General features: G+C 41.7%; 2 protein-coding genes across 3 annotated transcripts; one reads left to right on the top strand and one right to left on the bottom strand.

Annotated features, from left to right (window-relative positions):
• Positions 1-566: 566 nt before the first annotated feature.
• Positions 567-11,090, top strand: nvl (nuclear VCP like). 2 transcript variants are annotated; one of them, XM_052613790.1, is made up of 23 exons: positions 567-835; positions 1,642-1,712; positions 1,796-1,848; positions 1,928-2,015; positions 2,092-2,152; positions 2,236-2,385; positions 2,537-2,657; positions 2,885-2,961; positions 4,939-5,073; positions 5,152-5,253; positions 6,006-6,123; positions 6,205-6,349; positions 6,475-6,652; positions 7,768-7,989; positions 8,077-8,181; positions 9,418-9,480; positions 9,552-9,671; positions 9,748-9,847; positions 9,926-10,032; positions 10,114-10,190; positions 10,564-10,652; positions 10,733-10,812; positions 10,969-11,090. In XM_052613790.1, the coding sequence occupies exons 1-23, from the start codon at positions 752-754 to the stop codon at positions 11,011-11,013; spliced, it is 2,391 nt and encodes a 796-aa protein (XP_052469750.1). In that variant the 5' UTR covers positions 567-751; the 3' UTR covers positions 11,014-11,090. The 2 variants fall into 2 exon arrangements, with proteins under 2 accessions (XP_052469750.1, XP_052469749.1); XM_052613789.1 differs by having other exon boundaries at positions 630-835; positions 2,534-2,657.
• Positions 11,091-11,624: 534 nt separating this feature from the next.
• On the bottom strand, positions 11,625-18,688 carry LOC128026536 (sphingolipid delta(4)-desaturase DES1). The gene is made up of 3 exons (XM_052613791.1): positions 18,369-18,688; positions 16,388-17,130; positions 11,625-12,315 (listed from the first exon to the last, which is right to left on the bottom strand). The coding sequence occupies exons 1-3, from the start codon at positions 18,448-18,450 to the stop codon at positions 12,169-12,171; spliced, it is 972 nt and encodes a 323-aa protein (XP_052469751.1). The 5' UTR covers positions 18,451-18,688; the 3' UTR covers positions 11,625-12,168.
• Between the last annotated feature and the right edge of the window lie 8,345 nt (positions 18,689-27,033).

The following is a 27,033-nucleotide window of genomic DNA, read 5'->3' as shown; positions in this document are numbered from 1 at the left end:
CTATTTTATTTTCTACTGTAGTTACTCAAGATTATTTTTGGAAATAATTTTGAATTCTTTATTAATAGAAAACTGGAGCATGATAGAAATGTGTATATTTGATATGAATGAAAATTTGAAGTGTGAAGAACAACATATTATTTTTTATTTGTTTATTTTATTAGGAAAATAGCATAAACGTAAAGAAGTGGGCTCAAAGTAAACCACATTTTTCTAATTTTATGAATGATTTTTAATTATATGTAAATCTCTTATAACAAAACAAAAACCACAAAGAGCTGAAAACATATAATGATTTGAAAGCCCTGAATATATTCCCTTTCCTTTTCCTCTATAAGTTTCGGTGTTTTCTTTTTTCTTTAGTTAATATTATAATGTGAATATATGTAAAACCCCTTTTTCTTGTGCCACTGAATTAATAAAGCAAAAATATAATATTCATAATTTAACCTGTTGAAGAGGATATAAACAAAGTCCGTCTTGTGTATTCAGCGCCCCCTGGCGGACGAGCACTGTTTGAGCTGTAGCTCTTCCTCTAGTGTTGTGGTGTTGTGTCGCAGCGGGTGAAGCGCGTGTCTCCGGGCCGACAGGCGGCGCTGATGAGCGTGTGGCCGCTGCGCATGCGCCGCTACTCGTCTTCTCCACATGTACAGCAGCAGCGCTACGCTAAACATGGAGCGCTCTTGATTGTACCGTTTCCCCTCTTATTATTCTCCTTCATTTAAAGTCCACATTCATGTAAAGTGGATTTATGTCGTGGCCTCGTGAAGAAAGAGTGATGAAGAACCGCGGTGCTTATAATATAGATCCGAGACTCAAACACAGAGTCCATCAGGTAAAATTAAAGCTTTAGTATCTATCTGTATATTAGCATTATATCTATTATTTATTAAACTATCGTGTAAATAACAGTAATGTTATTAAGCACAGTAACCAATAAGCAAGTAATATGAATAAAGAGCACATTAAAAAAAATAATAATAATAAATATTACATCGCTTATGTATACTACACATGCTAGCATTGATTAGCTAAGTGTTAAATCAGATTAAGAATTCTATAACACTACATCGTAATGATGCGTGACAACTACAGACCGCTTAGCAACACCCTAGCAACCGAGGGCCGAGTTCTTCCACTCAGGACATGTCCATATCGAGTTATTATTATTGTGTTGTAAATAACTGTGACATTATACAGCACTGTAAGGAACAACTATGTCATCTGAAGAAAGAAAAAAATTAAAACATGCCATAAATAAATAAGGATAAATGTATCACAGTTTTAAAGGGTTGGAATATGAGTTATCTTACTACTCTATGAGTAGTTGGTAAGACCAGAAAGTTGGCTCGTCTAAGTGAATACAGCAGGTTTGACCATGTTTCACTGTCTTGTATTTAGACATGTTGTTATATTTGTTTACCTGCTTCTTTTGCTGTTCTTTCTCTCTCAAATGTTTCTGATGTAATCCTGCTTTGTCTTCGAGGCTTGCTGAATGTCTTTAAAACTGCTTCATGCTGTGTTTCTGATCAAGATCAACACCCGCTTGACTTGAACATGCTCCTCAGATCACCTCGTTTGTGTTTTCTTGAGTGTGTTTGTGTGTTTTGGGTCTGGAGTCAATCCCTCTGTCTGTTTCAGTATCTGAAGTCTCACAGGGAGCAGTATGTGGACGTGTCTGCGATGGCCTCGGAGCTTCAGCAGCAGTTCAGGTGAGTCTGGATCTGTGACTCTGTGACCGTGATGAGCTCAGACGCACACACCTGACCCTGTGATGTGTTTGTGATCCGAGCAGGATCGAGTACGGACGCAGGAACAGGACGGCTTTCAGGATTCAAGTGGAGAAAGGTCTGGCTTATGAATGCATGAAAACTGAGCATTACGGCAGAAACTGTTCTCTTGAACGTGTCTTGTGACGTCTGTGCAGTGCATGCGGTGATATGCAGTGAGTCTGATGTCTCTGCTCTGGAAGACAAACACCTGGCCAAAAGAGCGAGACACAACCAAGAGGACGGGTGAGATACGACTACACATCTACAGACGGGTCATTCACACTCATCTCTTTATAACCCCTGCTCTGGTGGTTTTCAGGGAGGACAGTCACGTCACAGAGTTCAGCTCCGACAGCGAGGACGAGATTCCTGAGCATGAAGTAATCCGGTTTGACTACAGAAGCCAGAAACATCAGGACTGTCTTTAGGTAAGATGTGGTTAATGCTTGTGTTTCTTCAACAGCACACAAACCACATGAACAGCTCGCTGACGTCCCTCTATCAGAGAGGAGCGCCCCCTCAGAAGAGCGGCTGGACCATCGATAAGACCCCCGACAGAGAGCAGGAGAACATCTTCATCGACCTGTGTGAGGATGAGTCCTCCAGCACCACGGTGAATATCAACTTTCAGACTTCCCCATCCTTTGTTATACTCTACATAAGGTTTCCAGTATTGATGTGCCCATGCAGTTAAATAAAGACCAGAGTTCAGCATGGGGTGCATTTGCGTCTGGTGGATCTCACCTCAGAATGTGTTTCAGAAGCAGAGAGATTCATCAAAGCTGGAGAAGGAAAAGACACCAAAGAGCAGGAAACTGAAGAGATCGAAGAAGAGCAAGCACGACGTGGATGAAGAAATCACTGCCGCAATACAAGCTAAAAAGAGTGAGTGACATCTGCTCGAAGCACGAAGCAGGAACCTGCTTTTCCATCAAAATAATAATTTAATTTATATATGCACATTTTTCCTTGTTTATTTATGTTGACTAATCTTACCTATTATAGTGATTGTGATGAAAAAAATCTTGATGCAAAACAATAATCTTTATTAACAATTCTTCGTTTCTGAGCATCAGGTGTTGTGTAGTGAGTTATTCTGGTTGTAACTCTAGGTAAGAGCCAGGGTTATGAGCTGCAGTACTCCTCTGTGAAGTTTGAGGATTTCGGCGGCAGTGATGAAACTCTAGAGGTGTGTTTCAGATCTCTCCGTCTGTCTGTCTCTCTGTCTGTCTGTCTGTCTCTCCGTGTGTTTCTCCGTCCGTCTGTCTCTATGTCTGTCTGGCTGTCTATCTATCTGTCTGTCTCTCCGTCTGTCTGTCTATCTATTTGTCTGTCTGTCTCTCCTTCTGCCTGTCCGTCTGTCTGTCTCCATCCATCTGTCCATCTGTCTATCTGTTTGACTCTCCGTCTGTCTCTCTGTCCATCCATCCGTCCGTCTGTCTATCTATTTGTCTCTCCGTCTGTCTATCTATTTGTCTGTCTGTCTGTCTCTCTGTCTGTCTGTCCGTCTGTCTATCTGCTTGTCCGTGTGTCTCTCCGTCTGTCTCTGTCTGTCTGACTCTCCAATCCGTCTCTCCAATCCGTCTCTCCATCTGTCTCTCCGTCCATCCGTCCGTCTGTCTGTCTATCTATTTGTCTCTCCGTCTGTCTGTCCGTCTGTCAATCTATTTGTCTGTCTGTCTGTCTCTCCGTCTGCCTGTCAATCTGTATGTCCGTCTGTCTCTCCATCCGTCTGTCTGTCTGTCTATCTGTCTATCTATCCTTCTGTATGTCTCTCTGTCTGACTCTCCATCCGTCTCTCCAATCCGTCCCTCCATCTGTCTCTCCGTCCATCCGTCCGTCTCTCTGTCTATCTATTTGTCTCTCCGTCTGTCTGTCCGTCTGTCAATCTATTTGTCTGTCTGTCTCTCCGTCTGCCTGTCCGTCTGTCTCTCCATCCGTCTGTCTGTCTATCTATCCTTCTGTATGTCTCTCTGTCTCACCCCCTGTCTGTCTCTCCACCAGTCTCTCCGTCTGTCTCTCTGTCCATCCGTCCGTATGTCTTTTTGTCTCTCCATCTTTCTGTCTGTCTCACCTTCTGCCTGTCCGTCTGTCTGTCTCTCCATCCGTCTATACATCTGTCTCTCCATCCGTCTGTATGTCCATCCATCTCACCGTCTGTCTGTCTCTCCATCCGTCTTTCCGTCTGTCTCTCCGTCTATCCTCTGTCTATCTGTCTTTCCGTCTGTCTCTCTTCATCTGTCTCTCCATCCGTCTGTCTCTCGGTCTCTCCATCCGTCTGTATGTCCGTCCGTCTCTCCATCCGTCTGTGTGTCTGTCTTTGCGTCTGTCTCTCCGTCTATCTGTCTGTCTCTCTCCATCTGCCTGTCCGTCTATCCGTCTGTCTGTCTCTCAGTCTATCTGTCTCTCCGTCCGTCTGTCTATCCGTCTGTCTCTCCGTCTGTCTATCTATTTGTCTATTCGTCTGTCTCTCCGTCCGTCTCTCTGTCTGTCTCTCTGTCCGTTTCTCTGTCTGTCTGTCTCTCTGTCTGTCTGTCCGTCTGTCTCTCCGTCAATCTGTCTGTCTGTTTGTCCGTCTGTCTATTTGTCTCTCCATCCATCTATCCGTCTGTCTGTCCATCTGTCTCTCCGTCCGTCTGTCTGTCTGTCTGTCCGTCTGTCTATCTATTTGTCTGTCTCTCCGTCTGTCTATCTATTTGTCTAGCCGTCTGTCTCTCCATCTGTCTCTCCATAAGTTTCTCCTTCTGTCTGTCTATCCGTCTGTCTCTCCGACTATCTGTCCCTCCTTCTGTCCGTCTGTCTCTCCGTCAGTCTCTGTCTATCCGTCTGTCTGTTTGTCCGTCTGTCTATCTATTTGTCTGTCTCTCCGTCTGTCTATCTATTGGTCTAGCCGTCTGTCTCTCCATCCGTCTCTCCGTAAGTTTCTCCTTCTGTCTGTCTATCCGTCTGTCTCTCTGACTATCTGTCCCTCCTTCTGTCCGTCTGTCTCTCCGTCAGTCTCTGTCTATCCGTCTGTCTGTTTGTCCGTCTGTCTATCTATTTTTCTCAATCCATTTGTCTGTCTGTCTATTTGTCTCTTCGTCTGTCTGTCTCTCTCAATCTGTCTGTCTCTCTCCATCTCTCCGTCTGTCTGTCCTGCTCACACACGTGTGCTGGTCTTCTTCAGGAGGTCTGTAAGCTGCTGATCCACATGAGGCATCCGGAGGTGTACCAGCGGCTGGGAGTGGTTCCTCCGAGGGGCTTCCTGCTGCACGGACCGCCGGGGTGTGGGAAGACCCTGCTGGCCCAGGCTGCGGCTGGAGTGAGTGACTCTGAACGTGTGTGTGTGTGTGTGTGTGTGTGTGTGTGTCACTGCTGCATCTGATGTGTGTGTGTGCAGGAGGTGGGCCTGCCGATGCTGAAGGTCTCTGCTCCAGAGCTGGTGTCAGGAGTCTCTGGAGAGTCGGAGCAGAAGCTGCGGGAGCTGTTTGAGCAAGCCATAGTAAGAGTCACTCTCTGAACATCTTCAGGGTCAGACGCCTCCACTGAGAACTCAACTGATATTCACTTATAGATATTATAATCAACGAGCTAAAACTGAGTTGTGTAGGAACATTAGGAATGTGTAGGAATTACATTTTTAATGATCTGTTCTACTGGCTAAAACAATTTATTAGTTGTTTTTATGACAGATTATGAATATATAATGTAGTTCTCTTCTCTAAAGTAGTTTTTATATGTAAATCTGGAGCACAAAAGCAGTCTGAAGTCTCTGGGGTATATTTGTAGCAATAGCCAAAAATACAATAGAAAAAATTTGGTAGTTTCCTACCGAAAAATATCAAAACTTAATTTTTGATTATTAATATTAATATTAGTAAAAATATGAAGTAAAACTTCATTTGGACAACTTTAAAGATGATTTCATCAATATTTAGTTTTTGCATCCTCAGTTTCCGGATTTATTCAAATAGTTGTATTTCAGGCAAATATTGTCCGATCCTAATAAACCATACACTGGTGGAAATACTATGTATTCAGCTGTCAGATGACGTATGAATCTTGAGTTGAGACTCAGGGTTTTCACTGATGGTTTACTAATGAGTTTCTGGTCATTGGATGTCTCTCCTGAGGTAAAGGTGATGTTACATGATTTTGTTCTCGCTGTTTCACTGACGTCTTTCAGCTGTTGAAACACTGTAGACCGTGTGTTTCTCTGTGGTGCTCGTCTCACTGTGTCTGTTGTTCCTGTAGAGCAGCGCTCCCTGTATCATGTTCATCGATGAGATCGATGCCATCACACCGAAAAGAGAGATGGCTTCTAAAGACATGGAGAGGAGGATCGTGGCTCAGTTACTCACCTGCATGGACGGTGCGTCACTGTAACCGCTCAGTGATTCTGTTCTCCATGGCTCTGTTTCTACACATCATGTTTGTCTGTTGTTGTCTTCAGACCTCAATTCGTTATCAGAACCGGCTCAGGTGTTGGTTATTGGAGCCACTAACCGTCCGGACTCGCTGGACCCGGCCCTGCGTCGAGCCGGCAGGTTTGACCGTGAGATCTGTCTGGGGATCCCTGACGAGGCCGCGCGGCTGAAGTACGTCACTCTCACTGACACCACACCACACAGCACAGAAAGAGCTAATACTACTGCTAAAAGCTGAATAAAAGAAGTCATGTTGAACAAGGAACATAACTTCCCCTCACTGTGTCTTATCCCAGGATCCTGAAGACGCTCTGTCGTAAAATCATGCTCCCGGAGGACTTCGACTACAGTCAGCTGGCGCGCCTCACGCCGGGGTATGTGGGCGCAGATCTGATGGCGCTGTGTCGGGAGGCGGCCATGACGGCGGTCAACAGGATCCTGCTGCAGCCCAACACTGAAGACGGCACCGCACCGGTACACAAACACACAACACATGACCAGGACCGATGATTTCTAACCCAGACCGCAGAAGATGTTTAGCATTGTTAGCATCTGTGTTCAGCCTTGACCTGAGACACTTTGACAGCGATACTTGAAAAAAAATCTGCGCTTTAAGACAATGCCTAATTTGTAGATCACTCTTTGAAATCGTAATAATGTATTTGAAACACGTCAATCTTAAGGAATTTTTACACCCTCTGCTGATACTCATTCAAGGACCCTTGGTAGCACTGATGCCCATTTAAAATCCACACAAATTGGACACAAGCCCAAAAATTACATTTCTTGCAGTTCACGAACCCTTTTATCTCAAACGAGTAATTTGCATGAAATAGTCTACACATTTTAATCATTATGGGTTGGATTTCACATCATTGACCACTGTCATTGGTATTGACCATTTCTTCTGCTTACTGTTTTTGGAAATATATTTGGTGTGAAAGTGCCTTCAGTACATTCATGAGTGCTTCTAGGACATCATCTATACTTGCTTTCCATGCAAATACTTTTGACATACTTAAAGGAATATTTCAACTAAAAATGAAAATGTTGTCACTCTCAAGCCATCCAACAGATCTTCATCAGATCTGGAGAAATGTAGCATTGCATCAGGTGCAAGACAAAAGCTTATTAGAAATAAATCCATCATTAGGACGTTTTTACCTAAAATGTGAGTTCATAATCCATATCAACACTTCCTCGAGTGAAAATGTCCATATCCTGTTGGCTGCCACATCAAAATCAACTCGCATATTTGTTCAGAGCTGTTTTGGCTTGTAAACAGTACCTGATCTGTGCAGATTTCTCTCCTGATTCAGACCAGAGCACCATATCACTGGAGGAAGTGTTATTATGGACTCCCATATTTTAGTTTAAAAACATTTCATGATGGATTTGTTTGGTACAAACTTGCAGCTTTTGGCTTCACCAGACGTGAACTGATGGACTGAGTGGTTTTGTTTTTGGGTGAACTATTCTGTTAGCGTTGAAGAAGACTAATCCCATTAGAGCGTTTAGTGTGAAACTGTGTTCAGCTCGTGTCGGTCTCTCAGAGGACTGTGGTCTCAGCTGTTGTTGGTTGCTGTCAGAAAGCAGATCTGGAGCAGCTGCTGTCGTTGTTGAAGAGGAACGAGACTCTGAGCGAGGAGCAGCTCTCTGGACTCTGTGTGCTCATGTCAGACTTCAGGACGTCGTTACCCAGAGTCCAGCCGTCTGCCAAGCGCGAGGGGTTCGCCACCGTCCCAGACGTCACCTGGGAAGACGTGGGCGCACTGCACGACATCCGGGAGGAGCTCAACATGGCCATCATGGTACACCGCGTCCTCTGTGGTATCAGTGATTCCTCAGTTTCTCGTCTCTTCGTTTAGAGGTGATGTTGTGTGTTTGTGTGTTCTCAGGCTCCCATCAATAACCCGGAGCATTTCCGAGCTCTGGGTCTGAACACGCCCGCTGGAGTGCTGCTCGCTGGACCGCCCGGATGTGGGAAGACCCTGCTAGCCAAAGTGTGTGAGCTTCTCTTTAGAGCTGTGTGTGTGTGTTACACCATGTCTTAACAGACGCAGCGTGATTAAAGCTTCCTCTGCCATGTAAAGCACTGGTTCTGTTGAGTGATGACGGACGTTTGGCTGATCCCTGATTTCACATTACCTGGTTTTCCCTTGGCATTTGGATTCCTGCAGAAAACAAGTTCTGTGATCAGGAAAACATCTATGATGCATCATGAATGTGAATAAATTGTTGTTTTGATGTTTTAAAGAATGTGTGTAACCATAGAGTTGCTGGACCCCCATTTTTCGACAGAAAAGTCAGTGGGGGCCATGAGCTGTTTGGTTGCTCACAGTCTTTTGTGTTCATCAGAGGAAACTCAGACCGGTTTGGGACCATTTGAAGCTGTGTAAATGATGACGGGTTTTCATTTTTGGGTGTACTGTCCCTTTAAGCACGTGGCTGTGTTTGCTCCCTGTATCTTCAGTGGTCGGTGAATCTCTAGCTGTGTCCAAATTCAGGGTCTGCATCCTCCTTAGGATCCTTCCTACCCGGTTGAAGGAGGATGGGTCCTCCGACGGCCGCAAAAACCGGAAGTCGGTGTTTGTGAATTTGGACAGCCTACCCTTCTTTCAGTTCCCTCCCTTAACCGTTGCTCATATCCTGTCGCCTAGCAACCGTGACAGCGCCAAGCAAGACGCAGGTGAAGAGCTCATCGTTCTCTCCCCGGAGCTTTATAAACACTTCTGTCTGTTCTTTCGTCCTTAGAAGCGTTAAAACAGCTTCAATCACTAACAAATAAGCTGTGTGTAAGGGGATATTCACACAGGCAGTAAGGAAGAAGCTAGTTTACAAAAGTAAACGTTTTTTTTTTTTTTACATATACACGTACAAATGTAAAAAAAAATTATTAACGCTAAAAAAAAATGCCTAACTAGAAAACCACTGAAAATATATCTTTTTGAAAAGCCAGTTTTTAAAAAACATCGAAAATAATACTCCTCCCCCACTCCGCTACCGCTCGCTTCGTCCTGCCGAAAAGAATTATGGGATAGGTAGGACGCGAAAGGATCCATCACACCCATCCTTCCAATTCGGGGAAAAGGAGGACGCATTTGTGGGCCGCATTTGAAGGATCCTACGAATTTGGACAGCCTTCGTCGCGGCGCTGTGACGTAACATCCTTCAAATGCGTCCTCCGAAGGATGTAGACCCTGAATTTGGACACAGCATCTCTCTCTCTCTCGTTACAGGCTGTCGCTAACGAGTCGGGGTTGAACTTCATCTCTGTCAAGGGTCCCGAGCTGCTCAACATGGTGAGTTTCTCTGGTCTCTCAGGTGTGTGTGGAGTGTGTGAGGTTGACCGTGAGCCGTGTTGTGTGTGCAGTATGTGGGCGAGAGCGAGCGGGCCGTCCGGCAGGTCTTCCAGAGGGGCAGGAACTCAGCGCCCTGCGTCATCTTCTTCGACGAGATCGATGCTCTCTGTCCTCGTCGCTCGGAGCATGAGGTGAGAGCCGTCATCACACTTCAGTTTCTCAGCTGTCTGAGGTCTGCTGACACTGCTGTGTGTGTGTGTGTGTCAGTCTGGAGCCAGCGTCCGCGTGGTCAACCAGCTGCTCACAGAGATGGACGGCATGGGGAACCGTCACCAGGTGTTCATCATGGCCGCCACCAACAGGCCAGGTGATCAGAGCTATATTCACATGTCTGTGATAATCCTGGACTTCTGTAAGGTGTTTGTGACTTCATGTCTGTGTGTAGATATCATCGATCGAGCTGTGCTCAGACCAGGACGACTGGACAAAACTCTGTATGTGGGTTTACCGCCTCCTGAAGACAGACATGCCATATTAGTCACCATTACCAAGGTAAAGCTCATATAACCTAACACAGCATGACCGGTGTAATGAGCTCAAGCGTGGCTCACCTCTGGACTGATTCTGTTTCAGAACGGCACCAAACCTCTTCTGGATTCAGATGTCAATCTCCAGGAGATTGCCCATGATGCACGCTGTGACAGTTTTACGTGAGTGTGTCAGGTGTTATTAGAGCGGTGCTCACAATATGAAAAGATCATTTTTCCACTCAAATCCTTTGATTAGTTTCTGCTTTGACTTGTTGTGCATCCCATTATTGAAGCAGCTGATCTAAATGAGTGTGTATCTTCTGAGAAATCAGACATATTCAAACCGGACCAGCTGGTTTTCTCACGCTTGTGCTGCAGTTTCAGTTACACATCGTAACGCTTCATCTATTGATTATGTAGTATGTAGGTATTGATGAGGTTACTGGTGATACTTGGCTCTACTCAGATGAGTTTGTTGATGTATAATCCTCCTCTGAAACTGTAGATGACTTGTGTTCAGCAGATGTTGATCGTCTGTTGATTGTGTGTTCAGAGGTGCAGATCTGTCAGCGCTGGTGCGAGAGGCGTGTGTGAACGCTCTGAGAGTTCACCTGAGCTCACGGCCAGCACACACACAATCAGGTAACACACACACACACATCTCGTCACAAACACTCCAGGAGATCCGCACCCAACACAACAGCATGTGTTTAATGTTCCAGAGCCGGAGAAGGACATCCGAGTGAGCAGGATTCACTTTGAAGACGCCTTCCAGAAGGTGCGACCGTCAGTGTCCAAGAAGGTGAGGGACGAGGAGAACATTCGTTATGAGGACGCTCTGAACAGAACATGAGAGATCCTCGAGCTGGATCAACTCTTCTGTTCTGCTCAGAGTTTATCCGTCTGGAGTGAGTGTGTGTGATTTATTAATCGTGGCTGCTTCTCTTCCTCTTTGCAGGATCAGATAATGTATGAGAAACTGAGAGAGACCCTCACAAGATGACAAGCGTTGATCAGAAACATACGTTTGATTCCATTTTTACTAAGAATACAAAAAGATGATAAACTGTTTGATAAAAATCAGTGTTTTGTGTATTTGCCTTCGATCAGAGGAGATTTCAGCATTTATTTCATGAAGTTAAACATGCAATCAAGTGTGTATCAGAAACTGTTTCACACCGTTTTAACACTTGACACATCATGTAATGTTCATGTAGACTGAACTTCAGTTTCAGAGGTTTGTGTTTTTAGAAAGGAACAGACACTCAACATCCTTAACAGAAAACACATGGGGTCATAGTTTAGTGTGTTTCAGAAGGAAAATATCATTCAACTGTATCCCTGACTCCTCCATCATGAGCTGAACTAGCAATCATTGAGAGGTTTGAGATTGTGTGTGTGTAATATATATGCACTGCCAGTCCAAGGATATGACACACGTAAACTTTTATTTCTTATATTCAACCTATAATGATTGATCTAAAACCTGTGTGAAATAGTTTTTATTATTCTTATTTTCCAAATGAGTAAGTTTTCAATTATCCAAACCTTTGATCAGTACAGTAGTATAAACTTATAAAATATATCAAATATTTCAGATGGACGACAATAACATCATAAGACACCAACTCAAATTTATTAAGGCTTTTTAGCTCGCGTCACAGTAAATGTATAAATGTTGACCGCTCAAGACTTCATTCACTGCTGGCCGAAGTGTGTCAGTTTACTTGGTTAAATGAAGAAATAAAGTGTAACAGATATAAACACATGGGCCTCTTCACCAACCACAGCATCTATTACTGAGAGATGAGTAGCATTAATCACTGAGTACTGACAGACCCACTGAACCGCTCCTAAACCTGAACCAAGAGTCAGACTATCTGGACATCATCAGCTGATTCTGATAATGCTGTGATAATATAGTGCATCCCTACTTCCAATGTATAACAGTCACACAGGAGTAAATGCAGAACAAAATTCAATAAAACTATAATAAAAGTGTCAGACAATGTGCAACAGCAGAACGCAAAAATTTTTGGTTCACAATTAAAATTCAATAGCACTAAAATAGCTAAAAACCAGAGAGTAGCATGGCCTTGTCCTTTGTGTGACGGAGTCTGTAGCAGGCGAGGGTTAACACCGTCCGCAGATGTCCCGGTCACTCCTGTTTGACCTCTCCTGTCAGCCGTCTCTTCACGCGAGAGTACGGACTCAGTTCATCGTCCATGATGAAGTCATACAAGACCCTGACCCATGAGGTGTAGCAGGGCAGCTCTCTGTAGTACTCCGCTGCGATCTCCTTCACCTGAGGAACGGGACACACAGAGTATCTGAGGATCACATTAGTTGAGCTGCTGACGTACAGACAGTACCTGATGCTCTGATATGAGAGATGAACTGCATTGTTTACATGTCTGAGCTCACATGCACAGAGGAGTTAATCTTTCACATCAGACTAGACTAGTTAGGCAATGTAACGAACCTCCTCTTGAGAATAAACAATCAGTGAATGTTTAGCTGACTCTGGTGCAGTCAACAAATCACTATTAGTGTAATAGCACATTCATAACAACAGGAACTTGACTGAAGGAAACCAAACAGTCTGTCTTATCATCATACGAGCAAAGCTTCAGCATGCTTCCTGAGCACTTCCTCACTTGATTTGCTTTGGCTCAAGGCTATTTTATATGCATGCAGAAACAACGGAAGGTTTTCTCGTGAATGTTCTGGAAGGCCTCTTAAAACAGGTTCATGAGTTTGCTGCCCATACAGTCCTGATGGTTAAAGGTAAACAACCTTGGCTTGCTGTCCTCGACAGAGGCTCGAGTCTAAGGCTACGTTCACACTGCAGGGCTTAATGCTCAATTCCGATCTTTATTTTTTAAATTCTATTTTTTTGCAAGGCCGTTCACATTTCCAATTAAATGCGACCTTTTGTGATCTCATGTGTGAACGCGAAATGACCCAGAAGTGACCCGCACGTGCAGAAGAGTACTCAACAGTGAACGACGTCACTCGTTGTTAGCGGAAGTAGCTAACGTTAAACATGGATGTCAACAACAGTGTAGCCAACAGCGGAGCTCTTTTTGCCATATTAAAGTTATTTCACCAACGGAGCCAGCACAATTACAATCTTCTCATTTTAAGAAGAAAATTAAAAAGAAGGTTTTTGGCCATGGCGTTTTGTGGAGCAGTGTTAGCAATGTCGGTACAGAGAAACGTGTAGGTGCCAGGAGTGGTGGGATACTGATGTGAGTGACTCTTCTCGTTCCCGCCTACTTCAACGCAGAATTATGGCGTTTGTAGCGTATCAATGATGTACGGGTCGGATACATGTGGCTCGGCCGTTCAGACGGAGGTCGCATTTCAAAAGATCGGATACGTATCAGATTCAGGACCACATATCCAAGTGGCCTGGGTCACATTTGAAAAGATCGGATCTGTGTCGTTCAGACTGTCATGAAAAGATCAGATACAGGTCGCATAGGGGGTAAAAAAAATCGGAATTGGGTCGTTTCAGCCTGCAGTGTGAACGTAGCAAAAGGCTCAGCTTGAGCACCAAGTTCAACGTCCCATTGTGGTACTTCATGGAGAATAACAGAAATGGAGGAGGAGATGGGACGACGCAACGACTGGCTTATCTAAGCTCGTAATGATGACTGACACGACTGAATGATTAGGCTCCTTCCCAACCATACGTCTGGAACTTCATTAAAGAAAGTGATGTAGTTTCACACTCAGATGTTGGTCCCAGTGTTTAATGGTTCAGGATGTATTATTGACAGCTAGCAGTCCGGATCCAAAAGACTGGATAGCATGGTTTCTCCAACGTGCTCCCTCAAACTCTGTTCACACGGGTTGCCAGATTGAGGACAATGAAAGGTGACTAACCTTACGCTGTAAATTAATGGGTTAATTTATCAGTGTTTTAATATGCCTCTGGTCACACAGCTTTTAAGATGGATGCCGAGGCTTTTGGGGCAGGTACAACTTTCCAAGCACACCTTTGAAATACAATCACCATTGGCTAATACCTTTCTAAGTTTACTCACCAGCCTTTATAAAATTATATATTTCTATTTATAAAATGGCACAGTGCGCCTTCACAATAAAGTTTGTGGTGAGTCAAATACAAGTACACTGCATCCATTGAGATTAATTGAAAAAGTACAGATTCAGAAGTTCAGAATAATAATAAATTAACCTCTAACACACAATGGCAAATTAAATTTAAGAATTTATTAGCCAATGGCTAGATTTAATCACATAAATGGGTGATTTACTCATAATGTAGAGGGTAGAATCTTTAATCTCTGACCCAGTTTGTTTGCAGCTTCCCTGGCTAAAACACGCCATTTTCTCCACCAACTGGCAACCCAGAACAACACTAAACTAACACTGTGATGGCCCCTATCAATCAAACCCTTCCAAAGAACACTGAGTAGGGCCCCTATCAATCAAACCCTTCCAAAGAACACTGAGTAGGGCCCCTATCAATCAAACCCTTCCAAAGAACACTGAGTAGGGCCCCTATCAATCAAACCCTTCCAAAGAACACTGAATAGGGACCCTATCAATCAAACCCTTCCAAAGAACACTGAGTAGGGCCCCTATCAATCAAACCCTTCCAAAGAACACTGAGTAGGGCCCCTATCAATCAAACCCTTCCAAAGAACACTGAGTAGGGACCCTATCAATCAAACCCTTCCAAAGAACACTGAGTAGGGACCCTATCAATCAAACCCTTCCAAAGAACACTGAGTAGGGACCCTATCAATCAAACCCTTCCAAAGAACACTGAGTAGGGACCCTATCAATCAAACTTAGGGATGCTCATTTCGATTAATTTTCCTGACCGACAACCGCCGCTCGTTAATCGATTATTAACCGTTAACTGATAAGATTATAATATTGAATTGGCATTAAATACAAATAAAATTGACGCGTATCTGTGACCCTTTAAAAAAATACAAAAAATTTTTTATATATAAAAGGGTTTATTTTAACGTGCAAACAGCAGCAGCATACAGAACCGGTTTCAGTTAAAATGTCCACGCACCTGCAGCATTTCTGACAGTGAGAAAAATAGAATAAAAAATTTACAAATAAAAAACACAATAGGCCTACACTAAATATATTTTTTAAACTTAAATAATTAACAAATTAAGATGACAAAAAGAAAACACTGAATCCGTTTGAATGAAGCTTTCAAAAACCGGGAATTTTTTTCGTTAGACTAAGATTTATCGTTAAATAAAAATAGCAGCCCTACCTCAACTCCTTGTCTAATTTTTATTTAAAAAAGCAACATATCAATGTAATGTGGGGTCAGTCTGGAGCGCACCTTGTTGACAGTTAGACCCGCGGCAGAAAACACCCTCTCCGATGGGACAGTTGTACCGGGAATACACTGGTAACGTCTCGCTAGTGGCCAGCTTCGGGAAGCGCCTTTCATTTGCTTTCCACCAGTCAAGAGGATTAATATCCAGAGAAGGAGGATCATCTCTCATATAGATGTCAACCTCTGCTTCTGGATAATCAGTGCGTTATCTCCTCAGATCGCCGTGCATCGCATCTTCTCCCTGATAACATGAAGGGCAGTGTTTGTTGCCCTTCATCACTCGAAGCGCGTGGGTGTTTGCTTCGTAAATCGTACTTGTGCTACTGCTGTATTTTAATACAGCGCCGCATACTTTACAGGTAACATTGTCGCCCTTTCTGTTAAAATGATCCCACACAGTGCTTCTTTTCGCTCGCTTCATTTTGCTTCCCTTGCTCGGGTGCCGACGCGCTCCGTGAGTTAATAAATATAAGCTATATAGTAGGCTATTTTATTTTTAAACCATGCAGCAAAAAAAAAAAAAAAAAAAAAAAAAAAGAACCTTAAAAAACGTTTTAAACCGTTTGACTGATAGTATTAATCGGTCAAAATGTTTACTTTCGGTTAACGGTTAAACGGTCAATATGAGCATCCCTAAATCAAACCCTTCCAAAGAACACTGAGTAGGGCCCCTATCAATCAAACCCTTCCAAAGAACACTGAGTAGGGACCCTATCAATCAAACCCTTCCAAAGAACACTGAGTAGGGCCCCTATCAATCAAACCCTTCCAAAGAACACTGAGTAGGGACCCTATCAATCGGAACACAGTTCATGCATGGAGCTCTCTTCTAAAATTCAAAATATGATTTGTTTTCATAGAATCATTCTTGATATTTTCCTCACAAAGTACAAATGAGACTTCATACATAAAAATATAGAGCTGCTATTATGTTTGAACGGCTCCATCACAAGGTGATCATTATATTTGGGGTGGCATCAAAAAGTAAAACTGATAACTACTTAATTATTGAGATGAACTGAATAACTCGTCTTACCATCGGCAGTCGGCGTCCTGGGACGCTAGGGAAGTCATGGTGCTCGTTGTGGTACCCGACGTTAAAAGTCAGCAGGTTGAGGGATCCGTAGTAAGAGTAGGTCTCATGGCCTTTGAGGAACATGTAATGTTCTGCGATGAAGTGTCCTGAGATAGGATGGAGACCCATTCCTAGCATGGAGCCCATCATCATGTAGACCAAGGGCTTGGCGCCCCAGGCCCAGTACACCAGAGCGTTAAACGAGAGCTGTATGGACACATTGATGAGCTCCAGTTGACTGATGGGTTTGGGGTTGATGCAGAGGGGACGGATGGTGTAGAAGAGCGGCTGGAACATGATCCAGAAGAGCTTACGCAAACGGGTGCAGAAGAACCAGCCCTCGAAATCAGTGGGGATGTCGACATCCACCCCTTCTCCACCCAGGTAACGGTGGTGGTCCAGGTGGTAGCGCTTAAAGGAGGCCGAGTAGGGCAGCCCAATGGGCAGATTGGCGAAGATGGCGAACCAGCGGTTCCATCTGGCGCGGTTGTTGCCGAAAGCCGTATTGTGTGAGATCTCGTGAATCGCTAGAGTCATTGAATGATTAATGCAACTCCCAAACACATACGTCCAGAACATGACCCATTTCCACGACAGGTCCTTCACCAAATAGAAGGCCAAAAACTGGACGGCAACCATCATACAGACGATCCACTTCAGCCTGGGGTCGGGTCCCATCAGAGACTTGATCTCTGGGTATTTCGCTGCCAAAGAAAACACAAGACAACCATTGTAAAACTGAAATACTCTGATGTGGAGGATGGGTGCATGCAAATGATGTCCATTTCCATGACAGATGCCCACCACACACCAGTGGGATCTGATGCGGTGGCTCACACGTCTCGGGCGCGCAGAGTCAGCCATATAATATGCTTTACATGATGAAATTTGAAGCCCAGGCCATTTGCCTTTAGCTTCCAAGAAAACCATGCAAAACCCACAGTAGAATTTAAATGTAAGAACTTTGCATACGAAGTACTTCACAATGGGAGGACTGACCGCTTTGAGGTAGGAGTGCTACTTTACAGCCTAATCCAGTGTTTTAATGCATAAAGCAGCAGGGCAAGGTAATGACAGGTCTGGATCACTTACTGTACATGCAACAGCGTATAAGACCGACTGCATGTCAGCACAGGTACACACTGGATCATCTCCAGATCAGACAAATATGAGCTCACATGAGGGGTTGCTGAACAAGGAAGATGATTCGCCAATGAGCAGGAGAAATCATCCGCTCCATATACCATATTCATTACAGTGCAATACAAAATACAGCTTATCTCTTTATTCACAACAGCTGCAGCAGAATATATAGGACATGGACAGAACATGTAAATAATATTACAAGTAACTGAAAATCTACAGAATCATTTACCAGAAGACTGGTGTGTGTGTGTGTGTGTGTGTCAGTGAGGGCATCATGAATAAATCATGAATTAGCAACAGAGTGCTTTTGTGTTAAACACACAATGTTGAAGTGATTGCGCTGTAATCTTTAATCAAACTCCACATATGATCAGCAGCTTTCCCCACGCATTCATACACAGGTTTATTAGTAAAGAGAGGTTATTAACTGTGTGTGTGTGGGGGGGGGGGGGGATGGGGGGGGTTAGCTGTAGTCAGAAGTGTGTGTAGTCAAAAGTGTGTTAGCTGTAGGTGTTCAGTGTTCAGTGTTGAGTGTTCAGTGAAGGGCTCGAGGCGGGAGCGGCCCGCACATAACGGTCATCTCAGACCTAACAACCAACACTCACACCACACGGCTTTATTTACTTAGAAAAAAACACTGAAAACTGGAGCGATGGCACAGAAACGTTACTACAGAATAAAGAGCGCTTGTCTTGAGATGATTAACTACTGGAGTCCCGACTACAGCTCCACAGACAGATCTGAACACACACGAGAATCATCTCCATCCTCGCTGCTGGGATTATAAGAGACTCACCCAGGATCTCTTTCCTCCGGTCGGCGTGAGGCTGGTCCGAATAAACCCACTCAAAGTCCTCGCGAGCGACGCGATTCCCCATGTTGACGCGAGCTGTTACTGTTACTGTTAATTCGGCGGCTTGGCGGTAATGTTGAAGGTTTGCGCTCAGGACGTGACTGCAGGAATAGCAGCGGGTTTTATCCACACGGGTTAACAGCAGCTGCTGGACATCAACATGCTCTCCTTCCTCGTTTAGCGCCTTTCTTTGCTAAGATCTTTCGATTTCTAAACGGGACACGCAGAGTGACGCGCCGCGGTGGGCGGAGCCTCCAGATGACGTCACGCTCTCTCTTTGCTGCAGACAGAGGGTTGCCGCAGACTTTTTCACAGATTTTATCCACATCAAAGAGCTGACAGTATCAAATGCACGTGCACATACATTGTTATTTATTTTTTATTTTTTATTTTTTTTGAGCACATTTGCACTTGCATTTGTACTATCTACAGAGATAAACATTTAACAATAGTTTGCAATGAATCTTATCTTAGACTGATGAAATGAGGTCATTTCTTTCAGATCAGAATAGCTGCAGAAGTACTTTGGTCTTGTAATGTTGGGGAAATTATGGAGTTAAGAAAGTATCATTGAAGAAAGAAATGACAAGAGTAGGCTTAGATTGCATATGAGAACATAGATAAAATCTTTAAAATAACCAAATATGCTCACAATAACATATAACAGGAGATTAAATACTAATAAAACAGTAATATAGGTAATCTGAAGCATTTTCGCTTAGTCAAAAAAATAAACTACTTGCTATATATATACTTGTGATGATGTGTGCAACAGATAGATAAAACTAAAATAAGTTAAAGGTTTATTTTGTCAGAGTATACAGTTTGAATGGAAGTCAATAGAAAACTGTTCTCTTCACAATCAGATGGTGATATAGCATCCACACAAAACCTTGACCTGCTCTTCTCATGTGTCACATATGATCTTAATCTTTGCTTTGTTCCTTTCATCACAGTTTCGACAATATTAGACTCCTCGCCCTATGTACTATACTATAGCAGTATCATATTCATAGAGTGCATGTGCAGTACTTATAAAACTTAATTTATGACTGAGCAGTATATCATTAAATGTGGTACATACTCTGAAAGTGCACGACTTCTGGAAGCAGTGACTGTCTAGTCAGCCATTCTGTAACATGTTTGTTTGTTTATTGGTAAATATATCTTAACACTACAGATTAAAACCGCTCGTTCTGATTGGTGACAGATATGGGTCGTTACAGAACTTTCTCACACAGCTTTATCATTTATGTAACAGAAATGAGTCGAACCAGACAAATTAAAGAGTCTATCAAAGCGATGTTTGAAACACGAGGGCCGAATTCCTCAGGAAGTCATAAATCAGTTCTAGTGCCACAAGAACCAAGCAAGATGACCAACCAACTTGTTCACACAACAGCTTTCAACATTAACACCACTGGAACAATTATTTACAATTTTAATTCAAAGAAGAGAAATTTGGTGCCAAATGTGTTGTTCGTAATGGAAATGCAACGCTGGACATCACATGTAAACCCAGGAGATCAAGTTAAACACTTCCATTGACTTCCCCCACCTAGCAGAACCAGACTGAAATTCCTAAGGGGGAAGGGCTTTAAACCTCTGTCTTCACAGAATATCCCTTTGTCAGATAATGGCAAAGAAACTTCTTTTGTACATTATATATGGACCAGAATGAACTCAAAAAGACTTATAAATGAATCAGTCCATCGCTTCACTCCATGTTCATTTATGTGTAACCCACACATTTGACTATCATGTTATAATCACTTATTGTGTATGTTTTTTTTTTATAACTATGGCATAGCTTAACGATTTGTAATTGTGTTTGGTATGTCTGTGATTGAATTTTCTTGCTTGATATTGTCCTGACAATCATTTGTGAAATATATCATATTCATGTTATAGGAATCATGTCCAAAATTAGACCCTGCCAGAGCAGGAAAACTCGGACCACATGCTTGGTAAGATAAACAAATGATTTATGATACCCCCGAGCCAAGACAATATCTGATTGGTCAAGACAACATTTGAGGTGTGGCCAACAGGCCAGTTTAAAAACTGAGGACATCGTAAAATCTTAGCTTTTAGTTCTAGCCTTGCTCGTGCTATCAGTCATGCTTTTAGTCGGCTTTTAGTCTGCTTTTTAGTCTCTGCTATTAGTCATGCCTGCTCTTAGCTTTTAGCTTGTAGCTTTGCTACCTAGCTTTAGCTTTTAGCTTCTAGCCATGCTGTGTTAATCATCATTGTTCTTTGAGCGCGGTTCCAGCGTGCTTCGGCCTGCACGCCTGCTGCTACTTAGCCACGATGAGAAGGAACACAACCTTGTCTCGTCAAACTTTATTTCTTTTCTTTTCCATTTGAGAGTTTCGTGTTCTGAGTTAAGTTTTGTAACATCGAGTCTCCGACGCCTGACCTCGGGTGCCCGTTCAACTTCAACCAGCGCACACGACTCTACACCTTCAGCCAACGCCCAACAACCACGGGCTTCCCAAGACGTCACTTCAGCCACTACTGAACTTCCAGCCAATCAGCGACACCGGGATACCCCTTTCACCGAGGCTCCTTCTTCACAGGAGACGCTAGTAACTTTACCTCCAGACTGTGACCTTTGCTGGTGTATTTAATATAATTTTAACCTCATTGAGGAACTCAATGCGAGCGCTAATTACGTGATTGATGGTTGTTCATGTCTATGCAATTTAACGTATTGCTGTGAACTTGGGATTCCATATTTCCATTCTCTTAAACTCATCTTTCCCTAACTTTCGATCTTCCTGCAACTTGTGTGAATGTGTGAGTGCATGCGTTTGTGTTAGATTAGTTTATATGTGATTTATCTAATAAAGCCTTATTCATATTGAAAAGAGAAGTATCTGGTGTTTTGTGCTTACAAGTTAATGTCTTAAACTGCCGATCTTGTTACTGTGCTAATTGATAGTGTTTCACTATAGTTTGGATATTAGTATCCAGCACATATTAGTATCTAACTATATTAGTTCACTGAATCGCAGGGCGTCTAAATGACCAGCCGTGAAACAGTGATTCTGTTCAAATTCCCTTTAAAATCTTAAATGATTCCCTTTGAGCTAAATTGACCTGTTTCCCTTACAATTACAGGCCAGAAAGTCTGCATTTACACTAGTATAAATAAACAGGAAACATGTTCAAGTCTAAGAAACACTATAATAAAGTATTAACATGTATTGTTATTTTAGAGAACTTTATTTATTGTTATTTTAGGGAATACATTTTGGATACATTTTACTACTATAACCTAATGTTAGTTGATTCGGGTGATGTGTCAAGTGTCAAACTGTATTCATATTCAATATTCAATATAACTCCAGCATTCACTGTCCTCACGTCAGAGCTCAATACTCCAGTCCAGGACCGATGTCCCGGGCCAAGATCAAGCTCAAACTGGTGTGCACCGGATTCCAGTTGAATGAATGACATGTTTGCTGGAAACAGTGTGCAACAGGGTTTGAGATGTGTTTTCTCTTGTTTGGTGGGTGTGTCAAACATGTCATCCCAATCAGCAACATGTGTATAAACCACGCGGTGTTAAAGAGACGGCTCGCACAATGTAATTAACATCAAAATTAATTCACAAGAGCAAGTATATTGTGTGCACATGCTTATTTACATTAAAGGCAATGTAACTAAAATAATAAGAGCACAAGTATAGATCTAACACTTCTTTAAGTCTGTCTAAATATAATTTAGCAATTGCAATGTCTTCTGTTCCTTTGCTTAGGAAGGTGTGCTTAATACTGATTAATGTGACATAAAACTACTATATTTATATATTTTGCTATTGTATTGTGGAGTGACACTTTCATAAACTTTTTTATACTCCTCTGATTACATAATGGTAAATATTAATATGCACGTATATAAATATATATATATATATATATATATATATATATATATATATATATATATATATATATATATATATATATATATATATATCACAATAAAAAATAATAAGGTCATATAGATTAAAATACAGTTTTGGAGCTAGAAGTGGATCATTCTTCACCTGAAAAGTTTGCGAGACAAATGTTGTAACACAATAATTAGGAACCAGAGTTTCCACAAATCCCTTCTCTCGATTGGGCTGTTCTCTTTTATTCAGGACGACAAGGAGAATGACTGTAACATTGAGCTTATTTTGCATTAATAAACATGTATTTACACCGATCATATCAGGCCCCTTGCATCATCAGAACGGAGTGTTCAACGTACCACCATTTCCATTAAAAAAACAAGCCCTGCTGAGTTCAGCTCCAAAGCTAACCAAAAACAGCGGGACGAGCTAATTAAGGTGTTTAGGATTACTTTGCTATTCCGGGCAGGTGGATTGAACTGGGATTGGTAGTAACGTTTGCAGGCGCTCCAGAACTGGAGATGAAGAGCCCTGCTCTGAAGTCACTTGCATCTGGAATACTGCAGATTTGATCTTTCTCTTTTCATATAAATGCTAGTAGTGCTATCTTGCATCTAGCGACTGTGAAAATGATCTCAGAGCATGAATATAATCAGGGATGCACAGACTTTTTTCAGTCTGGTTCTCATGAAAACACCTGGAGATTTGGTTTGGTGCTCACTTCACATAGTGTGACTCATTAATGGGAATAATTCATCCAAAAAAGAAAAATCGGTCATTAATTATTCACCCTCATCCCATAAACAAAATACTTATTTCGGGAACATAAATTAAGATATTTTGGATGAAATCCGAGAGCTTTCTGACCCTGCATAGACAGCAATGGAGCTACTACATTCAAGGCCCAGAAACATAGTAAGGGCGTTGTTAAAATAGTCCATGTGACATCAGTGGTTCAATCATAATGTTATGGAGCTACAATAATACTTTTTGTGTGCAAAGAAAACCCCAAAAAATTTTTTTTCAATGATTCTATTCAATTTTTATTTTGGTCACGTATGCATGGGTTTGAAAGGAATTTATTTTTGGTACTTTTTTATTTTTATTCTTGTTGTGTTAGTTTCTATTTAGGATAACAGCTTTTGCCAAGTAGACGCTAATTGTATTCCTTGTTATTTAATGCGTTTAAGTGTCTAAACTGTTCCATTGAGGTGAAACCTTAGCCCCTTTCACACTGCACGTTGGACCCCGAAAAAAAAAAAAACATGTCAGGGGATTGATTCCGGGATTGATCCGGGGTCTGGGACATAGTAACATTGCCGGGTTCAGTTCTGGAATGCGCTCTGTTTGAACAAAAGCCAGATCTAATGCTGTAAAGGGTGTGTCCTAGTGATGCCCGATAATGTGCATCAACTTTTTTACCAGATGTTTTGAAGGCAGATCAACATTCGCGACGAAAAAATATGTGCAAACTGTAGTGAAGCAGAGATAAGTTAGCTCCCTCACTATCCGCACGGACGCCGAGATCGTTCGCCAGCTTAAGTGAAAGTATAACGTGCCTAGCGCTTTCGACTCCTACATTACACGTCACGACCTGATGTCACATGTCGTTATGGGATCTTTACGGGTTGTGTGTGAATGCACACACATATTCTGGGTAATCACTGGCAGTGTGAAAGTGCAAAATCTAGTGACCCGGGAACAATTGCCGGGACACATTACCTGTGTATTTTCTGGAATTGTAGTGTGGAAGGGGCTCTACACTCCCTTTCCCCCTTCTGCCTTTTCCTTTTGTGTCATCACCTCTTCCCACCCACACCCACTTTTCATCAATGGATGTGAATAGTGCTGCAGACAATTTATACTTCACTTTAACATCCTGTCCAGGGACAACAATGAAACCTATTGTTTTTAACTAGGTATCATCTTTCCTTTCACTGAACAACTGGCTGGACAACAACCAATCAGGATCCAAAAGCGGCCACTTAACTGAGACCATATTCTCATCAGTCACAGAAGTCCTGCAGATTGCAAGAGCTGATTCAAAATTTTAAAATCTCATTATTTATAAGATAACTGAGATAATTTAAGGCAACTGGAAATGTTTTAATGTCCAGTTAAATGTTTTAATTTAATGTAAATTTAAGAGTTCTGTGAACTTATTAGGGTTTACAGTGTATGGTAACAGACACTTACAAATATATATTTTATTGAACTAAAAAATATTAAGTTAATTTGACTTAAGATTTTCGATGTAATCTACTATTTTTTGAGTTAAGTGAACTTGTCGGGTTTTACAGTGCAGAGAGAGGTGTCTCAAAACACTTTTTTAACACAGAATTTGCCTCTTTTTGCTTTTGTACCGACAAAAACATACAAAATATGTCAAAATACCCATCTTGGATAGTATGTTCGAAAAAAATTGTCGATTATGTCTTAAGTGAAAGTAAACAGTTAAGAAAAATATCGGATGTGTATTATATTGGATGCTTCATCGTCTCTTAAAGTGACCGCGCCTAATTTAGCTACTGGCTGCTGTAATATTAATCCAAGATTTTTTAAAATGTTTTAATAGTAGGTGCAGGACACTATAATTAATTTAGGTAAGAGAGTATAGCAAAAGCATTGGACTATTAGTGAAATTGATAGAAAAAAAATGGGACCAATAATTATTCAGACACCTTGACCTCACCATGTTTTGCTTACGTTTTTTTTTTTCTATAATTGCTAATGCAACCTTTTTACACCACAGACTGAACAAAATTAAGCATTGCTTGGTAATTGTTCAACAAAGTATTGATAGTTGTGTAAATGTTGTCATACTAACACTTGTCTGAAGTTTTGGTTGATTGTAATACATTACATATCTTTCTATCTGACATTATCAAGATGAATTTGTTCTGACAGTTTAACTCTTGAGTTCTTGTCATATTTATTTATTTTTTACCATTTTATAAACTAGAGCAAATAAACTGTGATAATGTAAGAAATGTTGAAGGTGTCTGAATACATTTAGGTTTGACTGTTAATTTAATTTTTACATTGAAGACTATGCAGTGCTATTTTATATTGAATTATTTGTTTTCTGTACCTGGACACCTACAAACATGAAACAGTGCACTCACTTCTCCATTCTCAAGTTATCCAAACACTACAGCCCTCTTCCTTAACCTTCCAGACCTGGAGCGTCCCTTTTTTGTATAAGTTGATGCCTAGGCCTTAGTTGATAAATCAATTTGATTTAAAAAAAATTGATAAGAAAAATGTTTTGGCCGCGATAATTTCCTTTTTCAATTTTTTATTTAAAAATGTTTATGTCACGATTATGGCTGCACGATTCTGGATAAATTGAGAATAACGATTTTTTTTTGGTCCATATAGAGATCATGATTCTCCTACGATTCTGAACTAAATAAAAATATGTGTGACAATACGTTATTGCTGCAGTCTATTTAAAAAGTGTCTAATTAATCTGATTGAATTATTAAACATTTCAATATACACTACCAGTCCAAAATTCTTTGAACGGTAATATTTTATTAAATAATTTGCTTGTGCTCACCATGCCTACATATATTTTATCCAAAATATAGCAAAAGTAGTAATGTTGTGATACATTTTTACAATTTAAAAAAACTGCTTTCTGTTGGAATATATTTTAAAATGTCATTTATTTCTGTGGTCAAAGTTGTATTTTCTGCATCATTACTCCAGTCTTCAGTGTCACATGATCTTCAGAAATCATTCTGATATGCTAATTTACTATTGTAATTTTCACAAGTCTCTACTGCTTTATTTTAAAACCGCGCAGCATATTTCGTTGCCCTTTCTGTCGAAATCGGTCTACTTTTGCTTGCTTCATTTGGCTTGCTCAGCTAAATATGTCTGTAGGTGTGTGGTTGCGTGTGTGAGTTGGATCTTAATCACAGGAATGCCTTGCTTGGAACCAACATTCATGTAAAAGACAGGTGTTACTTGCTCTGGAGAAGACATGTTTGGTGCTCTCAGAAAACAACGCAATAGTTCAGTCCAAAGTTACTGAGGTCAATTTGCGCAGGCGCCAGAACAACATCAGAATAGGCAGCTTACCAAAGGCTATTGAAGGGCCTCTTCCGTTCTCCTCCTTTTTACAATTGTTGTCTGACATATTTAGGGAGGAAATTTCTCAGACTCTGCCAGAAATTGACAGAGCCCACAGAACTCTTACAGCTAAGAGCGTCATCGATACAAACAGAAGGAGCTGATACTAATTGAAGCCAGTGCTAAGGCAGTGAACCTAAAATACAAGGACAACCTGATTGCAGTATTTGAAGATTAGGCACCAAAGGTCCCAATCCCAATCCCGACACAACTAAATCCTGGCAAAGCATGTAGATGTCAAGGGGAATTAGCCGCTGGTCATACCTACTGGTAGATTTTTGTGTCTCTCAGAAAACATGGTGTTTGTGTATTTATCATAGAAATGGTTAACAATGCATTTCAACGATCACTGCAAATAAATCTAATGATTAGGTATTTCTGCCTCATGCTTTGATCAGAATCCATATAAGATTGCAATTGGATGATGTTTCAAATATTTGCTGGTTTTGAGTGGATAATATTATTTTAAATGTCTTAAATGTTAATATACTGTAGAGAGACATGGTAAATGAGCATTGTTGCATTTGTCCAAGCATCAGTTGACCCTCTTTGGACCAAAATAATCGA

The sequence above is a fragment of the Carassius gibelio genome, chromosome A13 (assembly GCF_023724105.1).
Source record: "Carassius gibelio isolate Cgi1373 ecotype wild population from Czech Republic chromosome A13, carGib1.2-hapl.c, whole genome shotgun sequence".
NCBI classification, from domain to species: Eukaryota; Metazoa; Chordata; class Actinopteri; order Cypriniformes; family Cyprinidae; genus Carassius; species Carassius gibelio.
The sequence above is the reverse complement of the archived record's forward strand: the minus strand, read 5'-3'. Positions and strand labels throughout refer to the sequence as shown.

What these genes read in the sequence shown, in the direction of transcription:
- LOC128026536 (XM_052613791.1), bottom strand. Translation starts at nt 18,450, where the DNA reads ATGGGGAATCGCGTCGCTCGCGAGGACTTTGAGTGGGTTTATTCGGAC. An exon ending in CCGGAGGAAAGAGATCCTGG is followed by an intron (nt 17,131 to 18,368) that starts GTGAGTCTCTTA and finishes TTTCTTTGGCAG; the next exon opens with CGAAATACCCAGAGATCAAG. An exon ending in CAGGACGCCGACTGCCGATG is followed by an intron (nt 12,316 to 16,387) that starts GTAAGACGAGTT and finishes CCCGTTCCTCAG; the next exon opens with GTGAAGGAGATCGCAGCGGA.
- nvl (XM_052613789.1), top strand. Translation starts at nt 752, where the DNA reads ATGTCGTGGCCTCGTGAAGAAAGAGTGATGAAGAACCGCGGTGCTTAT. An exon ending in TCAAACACAGAGTCCATCAG is followed by an intron (nt 836 to 1,641) that starts GTAAAATTAAAG and finishes TGTCTGTTTCAG; the next exon opens with TATCTGAAGTCTCACAGGGA. An exon ending in CAGGATTCAAGTGGAGAAAG is followed by an intron (nt 1,849 to 1,927) that starts GTCTGGCTTATG and finishes ACGTCTGTGCAG; the next exon opens with TGCATGCGGTGATATGCAGT.